Source organism: Temnothorax curvispinosus, unplaced genomic scaffold (assembly GCF_003070985.1).
Source record: "Temnothorax curvispinosus isolate PA1 unplaced genomic scaffold, ASM307098v1 QBEX01006643.1, whole genome shotgun sequence".
Classification (NCBI taxonomy): Eukaryota; Metazoa; Arthropoda; class Insecta; order Hymenoptera; family Formicidae; genus Temnothorax; species Temnothorax curvispinosus.
In genome coordinates this window covers 305,302-318,127 of record NW_020216423.1, presented here as the reverse complement: position 1 = coordinate 318,127, position 12,826 = coordinate 305,302, and the positions used below count along the sequence as shown (strand labels likewise).

Here is a 12,826-nt window from a genome sequence, read left to right as displayed (position 1 = left end):
TATTCTCGCTTTCTCTGAACTCTGGTGAGTGTGTGACTTTACTTCTCTTTGTCCTGACTGTTATTTCTGTTTTGATCATATCACAAACTATGATTATTATTAATCAAGTTTTACTTAAATTTTTTTGTGGAAAGTTTTACTGCTGATTATTCTTTGATTTTGACTGTTAGCACATCGCCGAAGACGATCGACTCAAAACAGAACCAAAACGTCCAATGTATTATAATTATGTATCTTATTAGTTATTAAAGGTTGATATAACGTTAACTTACGCACTGTTAATCATGTTACATTTCCAAATTTTTTTACTTGCTACTTGTTAATTTTATTATCGAGTTCTTAATTACTTATCTATTTATTTTAATATAAATATATTATAATTATTTTGCATCGTATTCTGCGCATGCCATCGTGTACTGACCTAATACATTAAAATATCCTTGTTCAGATTTTTTTTATAGGAGACACAGTTAATTGTGTATCTTTATTAATTATATTATAAATTTATATACATGCATGTGTAATAAAAAATAATGAAAAATCAAATTTTATTTAGACACATATACATAATTTACGCGTACAATAGGTATATGTATAAGTGAGTATTGATTTTAATTTTAGACATTTAGACAACTTTGGCGTCTTAATTTGACGATGGTTTCTGGTTGTACTTTTAACGCTGAACAAAAATTATATAAGTCTTATAGGGCTAACCACTCTGGTTTTTTAGATATACAGTGTGTTAAAGTTGAGAAAACTTTAGATTAAAAGCGACCACACCGATTTCAATGACCTTGATATATGTTGCCAAGGACATAATTCTAAGTAACTTTTTCTTATAACTTAATCGTCGCTCGTTGCTTATTAAAAAATTATTAACAAAAAAAGTTTGAAAAATATAGCAAGGCGGAAGAGGGACTTACGCGTAAAAAGTTATAAATCCATGTGGCACCTCGTTTCGCGTGGAAAATATATGCGTGAAGCGCGTGGAGGCAGCATAGGTTCAGCTCCCCTGCAGGGGGCTCCACTATTGTTAAAGTAGACACATAATGTGCCTTCAAAGTACATATGCGTCGGCTTTCCACGCGTAAAAAGTTGTAAACCTATGTGGCACCTCGTTTTATATCGACAACATATATCAAAGTTATTGAAATCGGTGAGGAAATCGATCTTAATCTAAAGTTTTGCCAACTTTAACACTGTATATCTCGAAAACCAGAGCGGTTAGCCCTATAAGACCTATATAATTTTTTGTTCAGCGTTAAAAGTACTACCAGAAACCATCGTCAGAAACAGGCGCCAAAGTTATCGAGATTCAACCCTACTTTGCATATAATAATGTATTCACGCATTTACGCATTCACAATATGAATAATATCCCGAGTAATATCCGCTAAACTTTGATATCTGATGCATATGTAAAATCATTGTCAATTGTCAAGCGATGTGAATTCAACAGGAAGAACAACTAACTACGTCAATGTCGTCAATGCATAAATGTCAAGGTAAGTTTGTCTGGAACTTTTCGTCAAGCTTTTGAGTAAAATATTTCTGAAACTTAACCTGCAGCTTTCTGATAATTTAAGAGCATTTTTCTGACATAATGTCGATATAAGCTGTCGATTCCGAGCTGTCTAACCAGTCCGAATGAAATCGGTGCAGTCAATTCCGAGATTTCGATTACGTAAATAGTGATATATTTTGCGTTATAATTTCAATTTTAGTCGTACCAACATATTCAGTAATTTTGTCCCTTAAAAGGTTTTTAGAAAGTCTACATACAATATTATTAAAATTATGCAATGTAAAAGTAAACATTAATATGCATAGATGCGTAATAATTTCTGATGATGCTGGCAAGATAAACCAGAGAGAGTGGAAGAGGAGAAAAAAGGGAAGAAAGAAGGAAGAGGGAGAGGGAGATTGATGGAGCTTTATTAGCCTTCTCTTAGCTATTTTTTACATCAAATGTCTTTACATCAATTCTTCTACATGAGGTATACAATATATTCTTTTAATATATTTATGTTTAAAGTTTAAATTGTTCGATTTTTTCACATTGCTTTCATTCTGTCGGTAAGGCGTTATACATATTTAAATCTTCATAAAACAAACTTTTTTGTCCGTTTTTAGTTCTACGAAATTGTATTGCAATACTCCCGGTCTGTCTTGTTTAAAGGTGGCTGGGGAGGGAGAGAGAAAGAGGAAAGAAGAGAGAGAGAGAGGAGGGAAGGAGAGAGTCAAATGCCAGCTTATTTAAATATTCATGGTTTCAAAATGAATGTATGAATGACAGACCAAAAGAAATAAAAAATCCAATAAAAATAAGTTTTGAAAAAACTTTAGCAGAATATGATATCGCAAAGATTGCAGTGATACAACTGTAGCAAGATGACTTTGATGCAAGAAATCATCATGTTTGAAATAATTTTTGTCCAATAAATTATTGAAATATTTATAATAAATGATACAAAATATACATTTATTGGCAAGAATGTTAATTCCGGGGCTTCTCAATTTGATATGTGTATTTGATAGATCTGCTTTCGCTAAGAAAAAGAATGCCGCAAACCACAATGCGCTACGATGCACAATTTTCGAGGTATCAATTTATATAATCTATCACATAGTATAACAATTAATATACACAGAATTAGCAGTGATCCCTACGGAACTCTAACACCTGCCCCCCCCCCCTCTTCCTTTCACTCACAATAACATTTCTATCATACTACTCTCTTTAAGATATGAATTTTTAAATAATACTTCAATTGTGTGTGTATAAACAGTACACACTTAGGTGGGGGAGGGGCTACTGCCCTCCCCCGCAAGCAGGGGGGGGTAGTGACAAACCTCGGTTCGCGTAAAAAGTATATGCGTGGAGGCAGTAGGTTCCGCTCCCCTGCGGGGGGCTCTACAATTATATTAAACTAGACACATAGTGTGCCTTCAAAGTTCATGTGTAGGCTTTCCTCGCGTGAAAAGTTGTAATCCCATGTGGCACCTCGTTTTATATCGACAACATATATCAAGGTCATTGAAATCGGTCAGGTCGCCTGTAAATTGCAAACCCATGTAATACCGTACATGGGCTATTAATGGGCTATTATACATTTAAAAATCGATATGTCGAAAACTATATGCATCGTAGCGCATTGTGATTTGCGGCATTCTTTTTCTCAGTGAAAGATCTATCAAACACACCTATCAAATTGAAGGGCCCCAGAAAAAACATTATCTCCCATTTATTTTATAAACATTTATAAATTATTTAATATTATTAAGTACGTTTAAAAATTAGTATGCAAATGCGATGTAAAAGAGTAAAAGACATATAAAAGCATAAGAAAATAGTTTTAAGAGAATAGATTAAGATATTAAAAAGAAAATAATTTATAAATACTGAAAGAAACGGAAGGTTTAGTAATTCTAGGAAGCAACAATAAAAAAATTATTATTACTCTCTCTTACTATAATATTGTTTCGTGGGTGCCGCTCGGTACGCTTTTCGATAACTCTGAGCTGAAACAAGCAGTCATACCGAGAAGTCGTGAAGCGTTTCCTTGACAACGGGCTGCTGTTTAACAACTGAGCCTTTTTAGAAAAAAACTCGGCTTTTAAACTGTTCTGACGTGTTTTCTGGTTGTTCCCTTCTAATAAAGAGATTCGATCGTTAATAAACGTGTTGTTATTTTCATGGGAGTGCAAGTGAGTGCGTGAGAGCCATCCGAGGAGTCACGGACTCAACGTCGGCCTGGGCGCAACATTTTGGGGACTCGTCTGGGATCGCACGGATCGCACGGATCGTAAAGATCGGACGGATCTGCAGAAAGCGGACGAGTGAAGACACGATGACGAGCACCGAGCCCACGACAACTCCTTCGACGAGAAAGAGAGCGCGGACAGAGACGCCGGGACCGAGGAGATACCCCGAGCTAGTCCAAGTGCCCCACAGCTCACGTCAGAGGCAAAGATCTTGCAAGCCATGGTGCAGGAGATGCGGCTGATGCGTAAGGAGCACGCGGCGTTGTTGCGGCAGCGGGAAGCGGAGCCACACCATCGAGAACTCCCACAGCTAAGTCTATCCAATAATAAAGCTTTTGGGGATTCGGGGTCGCGAATCGCGTTTGCGGAAGTGTACCGGGGAAGGGAAGACCCGCGTCTCAAAGCGGAGTATGTAAAATTAAAGCTCGATACGTACGATGGAACGATTCCGTTGTGAGAGTTTTTCTCGCAATTTTAGTTAATTGCCCGAGCAAATAAGTAAAGTGGTGCGTCGAAAACGGCTATATTAGTGTAAGTATATGTATTCTGTTGGTGATCTCAGGGCGAAAGAAGATACGAGTTAGTTCTTCAGTAGATGGCGCTTGTATTTTTAGAGTTGGCTCTCTATGTTAGCATGCAGTTAAAGTCAGTCCGCATAGCGCCCTCGTTAACCCGGGAAAAAATGGAGGAGATCTGACCATGTCTGATTTGATAAAATGAGATACAACCAGATCTAAAATTCAAGTAAAGTCAGATCTGATTGGATACAATTTTATCTCGCCAGATCTGCATGGCCATATTTAATCACATGCAGCCATATATGCTGAACTATAATCCAATCTCACCAGATCTGACTATTGCCGCCGTTCGATATTGAATCGCAGATCCAATCGGATCTCTTCCGATCTAATCGGACATTATCTGATTGCTTCAGATCTCCTGAAGTACGAGCAGACGTTATGCCTCAGATCTTGTCGGATCTGAGCAGACCTAGCCAGACATGTCTTGATCTCACCAGATAAGACCAATCTTGGCTTACAAAGTTGTGTTGCTGATCCAATCAGATCTCTTCCGATCTTTCTGGATCTGAGCAGACCTAGTCAGACATATCTTGATCTCACCAGATAAGACCAATCTTGGCTTACAAAGTTGTGTTGTTGTGTTGTGTTGACTCTATTTTCTAGGATTGGATCAGATCTACTCATGTCTGATTGGATCTGATCAGATAGGGCCAATATTTTGATCAAACCAGATCTGAGTGGATTGGATCTGATGAGATCTGCTCAAATCTGTTCAGATCTCTTGCATTTTTTCCCGGGAGTAGTTATTTTCGGACCTTCTCCTTCTCCAACTCGAATCATCTCGTAACGATGATTGTCGTTAACCTGCGATACTTTGTATGGACCGAAAAACTTCTTTTTAATTTTTAGTCCGGGACCAAATTGTGTTCGTTTAATGGTTACAATGTCGCCCTTCTTGTACAATATAGCGGCCTTGCGGTTTCGGTTGAACGTACACCGGTTTTCTTCTTGTATCTTATACAAATTCGCCTTGGCTAAACTACGTAGGTCCTCTCGGTTATTCTCAAACAACTCGGCTGATTCTTGCTCGATAAGCTCCAGAACCCTTCCTGAATCTTCCTTCCGCCTCATCTTTACGTCAAACATCAGTTCAAAAATGGGGTCATTCCAATACTCCGTTGATATGTGCTGTTTAGGCAACCTTGAACCTGGTCCACATAGCGATACCATCTGTCGGGATGATCCAAAGCCAGCTTCGTTAGTATTGGTATAATGATCCTGACTCTCTCGACTTGGCCATTTCCTTTGAGTACTCCGGTGGGGATTTTGATGTGCTCTATATTCTCTGACGTAGTAGTTCCTATAAATTCGCCTGACGTGAATGCAGTCGATTGCTGATGATCCGTTGTGGGCTACCAAACGTCACCTGCTGCATCGTCAACTTAGCAGTCACCTCTTTCGCGTTCATCTTGGTAGGGTATAGCTATACAAACTTTGAGAAAGCATCAATAACCACGAATAAGTGTTTGTATTGCTTCGACGTTGATGTCATCGGGCCAAGATGATCGATGTGATACGTCGACAATGGTACATCTCCTTTCGGGGTAGGCATGAGCTCGCCTTCCGTTTTTTCCTTTTTTCTGCCCGCCAGAATGCATGGTACACAACAATTGATGAATCTCTGGAGCTTCTCTTTCAACTTAGGGATGTAGAAGTCCTCATTGATGCTTTCGGTCATCTTCTTTACACTGAAGTGTCCGTTTTCATGAGCTCTGCGAATGATGTCCATGTGCATACTGTTCAACGTCTTCCGGAATGATTCACAGTCTGTTACGATCTTAAACTTGATACCTTGTAGGTAGACTCGGAATTTCTTAAACGCGTTGACGATGGCGAGCACTTCCAATTCATACAACTGAAGCTTCTGCTCGGCATTCGACGTCTTGCGGCTCATATAGTAGATGAGGTGGAAGCTGTCGTCTACTGAGTCCTTCTGCAATAGAATTGCCCCGTATCCCAGCTGGCATCTGTATGAAGTTCCATGATTGCGTCAGGCTTGTAAATTCGTAGCACAAGCTCCTTCGACAATAACGTTTTCAACGCCTCTTCTTATGCCGCTCCGAAACCAAACCCCTTACTACCCTTCAAGAGATCAGATAATAGTCGAGCAATAATTGCGTAATCTAAAACAAATTTGCGGAAATAGCCTGTTAATTCAAGGAAACTTTGGAGATTCCTTCGACACGGGTCTCGGAAACTTCTGTACTACTTTGATTTTTTCGTTGGAGAGACGGACAAAGCCACCCCCGACAATATGTCAAAGGAACTCCACCTCTCGTTCCAAAAACTTGCATTTTTTCCAGTTGATCACCAACCCATTTTCAGCTGCGACTCTCAAGGTCTCACGAAGTCCGTACATTGCTTCCTCTTTATCTCTACCTAGTATGACAACGTCATCCAAGTACTTGCGGAGAATGCGTCTCCCGATGAGTTCATAGAAAACTTCATCCATGAATATCAAACATTCGATTGGACTGTTTGATTGGACACAGGCCAAATGGGGCAAACAGGAAATCATATTGTCCGTCAGGCGTCACAAAGGACGTGTACTGTTGACTGTCTTTCGCAACTGGGACGTGGAAGAAGCCATTCTTCAGGTCGATCACCGAGCAAACTCGGGCTGAGGCCAGATCATCGATACAGTCTTCAATCAACGGCGTTGAAAACTGGCCTCGAATAATCTTCTTGTTGATTGGACGATGAACAATACAGACGCGATAAATTCCGTCTTTTTTCTTCACGAGTACAACGGCACTCGAATATGGACTTCTACTGGGCTTGATGATACCGTCCCTCAACCATTCGTCGACTTGCTTCTGTAGGATCTGTTTTTCTTGTACTGACAGTCGTCGTGGTTTGGCACGAACGAGTTCTTGATCTTTCAGCACGATCCTCATCTCAACTTTGGGCCGCACCGGCTTGAAATCGTCTATCAGCTTCTTGATCTGTTCTGCGTAAGGTCCTCGAACACTGATTTCAGAGGGCTGGACGTAGTTGATTGTAGACAATCCACATCGCTCCCATTCTGCACTGATCTCATCGCCATCTTCGTCTTTGGGTCGGTTACATGGTAAACACTCTCCATCCTTGACTTTGTGCGTGGGTGTTCCATCACCGATTGCCGTTATCTTCCGGATTGTTGTTTGTCCACCGAAAATACGGATATCCATCTGTTTGGGTAAATCTTTCCCCATGAGCATTTTCGTGTCCATAGTTTCGACTGGAACAACATATACTTCGTTGCAATAAACTTCATCTTGAATCGTCAACTCTGCATCAAAGACGCCTTTCGCCTTGCTTCGCGCGTTTCCAAATCCTCTAAACAAGCGCACCGTCGGTTTTAGCGTAGGACTGCCGATCTTCACGTATTCGTCGTCCCGTAGAATACTTTTGGAACTGCCTGTATTCAATATAGCTAGTGTGTCGGTACAGTTAATTTAAATCGTCTTCCTGATTAACGATGTTCCAAGCAACTTTTTTAAATTTGAATCGCGATTGTCTCGTCGTCAAACGTCACTCGGTTGATTTTTTTATCTTTCTTGCTTGTCTTGGCTGGCTGTTCGCAATTGCTTGAAACATGTCCGAACTGGTCACATCGGAAGCACTTCGGTCCTTTGTCTTTGTGGGGACAGTTCTTAACTGCATGATCCGGTAAAACAATCCACATGCAAAACAATAAGCCTACTTTGTCGCCGATTGCTTCGAGTCCTTCTTTTTCTTCGCGTCTTTCTTATCTTTACTTGGTTCGCCCTTTGCATCAGCTTTACCTGCTGGTTTTTTCCGGCCTGATTTCTCGCGCTTGCGGTCATAAAACTCCAGATTCTTCTTCACCTTGTCGATTGTTCGTGAATTGTACAAAATCTGCTTGTTCACTTCGTCATCCGGAATGCCGTCAATAATGTATTGGATAAGGTCCTCGTCTTCTACACGGCCTTGATTCGCAATCGTTCGCATAGCATACATGTATTGACGCGGGGTTTCGTTGGCTTGACGCTTACGTTTCTGCAATTAAGTGTGGATGGTCGCGCTATTAACCTCCACTTCGAATTCTTTAATGAGACAATTTTTGAAAGCTGCCCACGACACCAGCCTTCGCTGTAAGGCAATGAATTGTTTCGCCGATCAGCGAAGCATCTTTTTCCCGTAAATTACCTTCTGTAAATCACTCCATCGCAACAGGATGCTCGTATCTTCGAACTCCTCAATCCAATTTTGGAAGGTCATCTTATCGTCGCCGATAAAAGTAGGGATACTTCCTTCAACGTCTTTAATAGTAAATGCACTCACCATGTGATTTACTTGCGTCATTTCTTGCTCACTTGGCGCACCGTGCCGACGATTTGCTCGTACTCACGTTTTATCTTGAGCTTTCTCCTGGTCTTTTTGACTTTCGCTTTCCGATAATTGTGACCCGCCGGTCGGTTCGCTTCGGCGAGTTATGACGTCTCGTCTGTCGACGTGTGGTACTCCCCAGTAGCTGCGAATTGCGCTGTCTTTGATCCTGAGCCCGGTGCCCCACTGTCTGTTGACTAACCTCTTCGTCGTCGCCGCTGTCATCTGTTGAGTCGATCTCCGATCCATCGACATCGTCGTCTATTGCTTTTTGCAATCGATCTAGTAGGGTCTTCTTTTTCCCTACTATTGATAGGGAGAAGTGGGGGACATTGATACGATTTTTTTCAAGAGTTAAATAAATAACTTTGCAGATAGATTTAGATAAATGTAATAGGTTAAATTTAAAGGCTTGTCCTTCTACTTACGTGTTTTGATTGCTTTTTTGCTGTAGGTTAATAATAAAAAGTGTTATAACATTTTTTGTAAACAGCAACAACTGTGCCGCAAGCAACACGTAGAACTACGTCAACTGTCACTGATGATGATTGACGTGATCAAGGAAGGCCAAGGCTCACACCGGGCTGTAGCGCCGAGTTCATCATCAGTGACAGTTGACGTAGTTCTACGTGTTGCTTGCCACACAGTTGTTACTTGCCCATTTTTTGTTTTTTTGTTTTTGTTTGTTTTTTTGTTTGTTTTTTGTTACTTTTGTTTGTTTGTTTTTTGTTTTTGTTTGTTTTTTAAGCAACAACGTAGAACTACGTCAACTGTCACTGATGATAAACTTGGCGATACAGCCCGGTGTGGGCCTTGGTCTTCCTTGATCACGTCAATCATCATCAGTGACAGTTGACGTAGTTCTACGTGTTTGCGGCACAGTTGTTACTGTGCTTGTTTGATTTTTTCAAACATAAATTTAGCATGAGCGAATGAAAGTGTGTGTTTGTGTGTGTGTTTATGCGTGTAAATAGAGGTATGCGTATACATATGCATGTGTGCAAAAAATTTAGCTTTGTTTTCTAGAACGATTTATGCTTAAATAGGGTATAAGTTATACATGTATTCTTATATATCATCATTAAAGAAAAGTTGGTATTGAATTTGGCTAACAATAACACTACCCAAATGTAAATCGCCGATTTTGATAATTTTTGAATATATTTTAGTAGACGTATTGTTAGTAGGAGGTAGCAGCTCATTTCGCACAATTACAAGCTCGTCTTTCGCTAAGTTAGCACAGCTCTGTTGCCACTTTGTTCGTTGCTGTAAGGTATGCAGATAGTCTGTTGACCATACCTTCCAGAACCGTTCCTGTACGCGACGCACCCGCTGCCAACAATCAAGTCTGCCCTCAGATAGATCTAGCACTGACTCTTCCGGTACAGATATCAATGGGCCTTCAATCAAAAAATGACCAGGAGTGAGAGAGGAGAGGTCAGTGGGGTCATCAGACAAGGCAACGATAGGCCGAGAATTCAAGCAGGTTTCTATTAGCGTTAAAAAAATTGTGAACTCTTCGACGGAAGGAGTGTGAGAGCCCATTATTCGTTTCAGGTGATGTTTTACGGACTTAACTCCCGCTTTCCACAAACTTCTGAAGTGCGGGGCAGAGGGAGGAATAAATTTCCAAATTACGTTGTCGGTAGCCAGATAGGCTTCTAGATTCGTATCGCGAGAGAGTACTTTAAAGACCCGGGCCAGTTCACGGTCGGCTCCGTGAAAATTGGTTCCGTTGTCGCTGTAAAGTACCGAAGGAAGACCACGCCGAGCCGAGAATCGTTTGAGGGTGGCTAGAAAAACGCTTGACAAATAGTAATTTACCAACTCGAGATAAATCGCGCGAGTGGATAGTGCAATATATGCTTTATATGTTTTATAGAAAAAACAAAATCGCTAGAATGCCAAAAGAAATTGCAAGTTACTTGAATTTATTAGAACCCGAATTGTATACCAGTCATAGCTTCCGAAGGACGTCGGCGACGTTATTGGCTGATACTGGTGCAGGTATAACAAGCATCAAGCGTCATGGTGGTTGGAAATCAACCAGTGTGGCGAAATATCAAATATTATAGTTACTAAAATTAATATTGTCCTATTTTATTTAAAACGAATAAAAATTTACAATTTATTTACAGAATATATTAAAAAGTTGATAAACAATAAAAGGAATATTGCAAATATTATCACATCATCAATAAATTTACATGAAACTATTGCAAAACAAAATCCTGAGTCCGAAGAACCGCCAATAAAACAATCGAAACTTGGAATAAATGTTAATGCATCAACATCAAAAAGCTCCGACTGCATTATGATTGAAGATGAATTTAAATCAACATTTAAAATAAAAAAATCCAGGAAATAATCCAATCTTCTAATTTTAAAATTGTAATGTAAATATTAAATTCATTAACTAATAAGACTTTTTTATTGTAATTATATTAATTTTTATAAATAAAAAAATAATTACTATTTCAAAAATTATTTGTATTAAGACTACCGATTTGAAACTGTTTTTTTCTTAATAATATATCACTGAATAATAATATAATTAAATATACTTATTTACATAATCCCTAAATAAAATCTCAAATTGTCAATCAGATTTAGTGCAAAAATTAAAATTATTTTTTTTTCGATTTTATTGTCATTCAAATTTTAATTTTGTGATAAGTGGGGGCTTCGCTCCTGGATCCCACCAAAGGTTTCGCTCTTGAATCCTGTATTGCTCTCTTTTTCTCTTTCTATTTAATGATACGCGCGTACAAACTGTATGAATGAAACACTAAACGCACACACTCTATAGGCATTTTTAAAAATCGAACATTACCGTATAAGACATCTTTTAGACATCTAAGGTCCCGCTTTTGGACATGTGTGCTTTATGGGTTCACACTCGTATGAAAAACGCAGCTTTTTCCTCTTGGTAAACAATATACTATTCTTTACAAATTATGGAAAACATTATAATTCCCATGTTGATGCTTTTGAAATTAAAGAGTCAACCGACGCTGAAAAGATAAAAGTTCATTTTTCACAACTGGTTAAACATCTTCCCCGCCTCTGATGTACTAAATTTTGCAAACACAAAACTTTCATTTTTTGTACTAATTTTTACAAATAAAATTTTTTACAAAATTTTAAAATTGCTTTATCTATTTTCCTGGCCTGGAGTTTTTTGCAAATACAAATTTGCTTTGTTTGTTCAAACAAATAATCCCAATATTTGGTATTGCTAAATTGGATTTTTTGTTTTTTTAAACAAAATATTTAGTTCCACATACCTATATATTCTTGCAACAAAATTATTTTGTTTTTCTAACAAAAGTATTTGTTTGCTTGTATAGAAACAAATAATTTTTGTTATGTTAACTAAAATTTGGTTATTCCAACTATATGCGTTTCTCAGTATGGCAAACGGGGAAAACAAGTATTGCACAGTCAAAACATAATCTCAACGTGACGTACATACAGTATTGGAGCTGCCATCTAATAAAGTTTCTCAGAGATAGGTCGTCCATTGATAAATTTCGATAATTCAACCCCTTTATTTCATCAATCTGTTGACGATTAAAGTAATCAACACTCGATTGATATATTAACTATTTGTATAGTCATCCAGATGAAATTTATTGTTAGTTTAATTTTATCAACATGAGAACAATCTTCTCTCGCATTTACCCTCAGCGGGAAAATTCTAAAGCAAGTGTTTGATTTACACATTGCAGAATAAACCCTAGTATAATAAACACAAACGTACGATAGTTTGACATTTTGAGATTCCGCGAGATGACGACAGTAAACAGAATTGTATCACGCCTCTTATTCTATCCAGTTCGTATGTAAGATATTTATTGGCGATAAAAGCTAGCTGTCGATAAAGAATGGAGAGAATTCTATATCAACCCTTATTTGCCAAGTTTAATATAATCGCTTAAAAACTTTCAGTCAACTCGAAAAATAATATTTGATCGGTATTGGCATCGACATATTAATCAAATTTCTATTCTTAGAACTTCAAAACATAAATCTGAAAAATGTCTCGAATTTTAAAGTTCTATAAAAAGTGTTCTCAATATGTAGAAAAACAGAGCTCTCCTTAATAAAAACTAAATAGACATATATTTTAAAGAATTGAAAATATA

General features: G+C 38.5%; 1 protein-coding gene across 1 annotated transcript; it reads left to right on the top strand.

The window, feature by feature from the left end:
* Positions 1 to 10,470: 10,470 nt before the first annotated feature.
* LOC112456074 lies at positions 10,471 to 11,061 on the top strand. Its single transcript, XM_025018377.1, has 2 exons — positions 10,471 to 10,685; positions 10,817 to 11,061. The coding sequence occupies exons 1-2, from the start codon at positions 10,541 to 10,543 to the stop codon at positions 11,044 to 11,046; spliced, it is 375 nt and encodes a 124-aa protein (XP_024874145.1). The 5' UTR covers positions 10,471 to 10,540; the 3' UTR covers positions 11,047 to 11,061.
* The last annotated feature ends 1,765 nt before the right edge of the window (positions 11,062 to 12,826 follow it).

Bases quoted from the DNA above. Each gene is read 5' to 3' on its own strand.
- LOC112456074 (XM_025018377.1), top strand. From the start codon at position 10,541: ATGCTTTATATGTTTTATAGAAAAAACAAAATCGCTAGAATGCCAAAA. The intron at 10,686-10,816 runs GTATAACAAGCA...ATTTATTTACAG, and splicing joins ATTGGCTGATACTGGTGCAG to AATATATTAAAAAGTTGATA.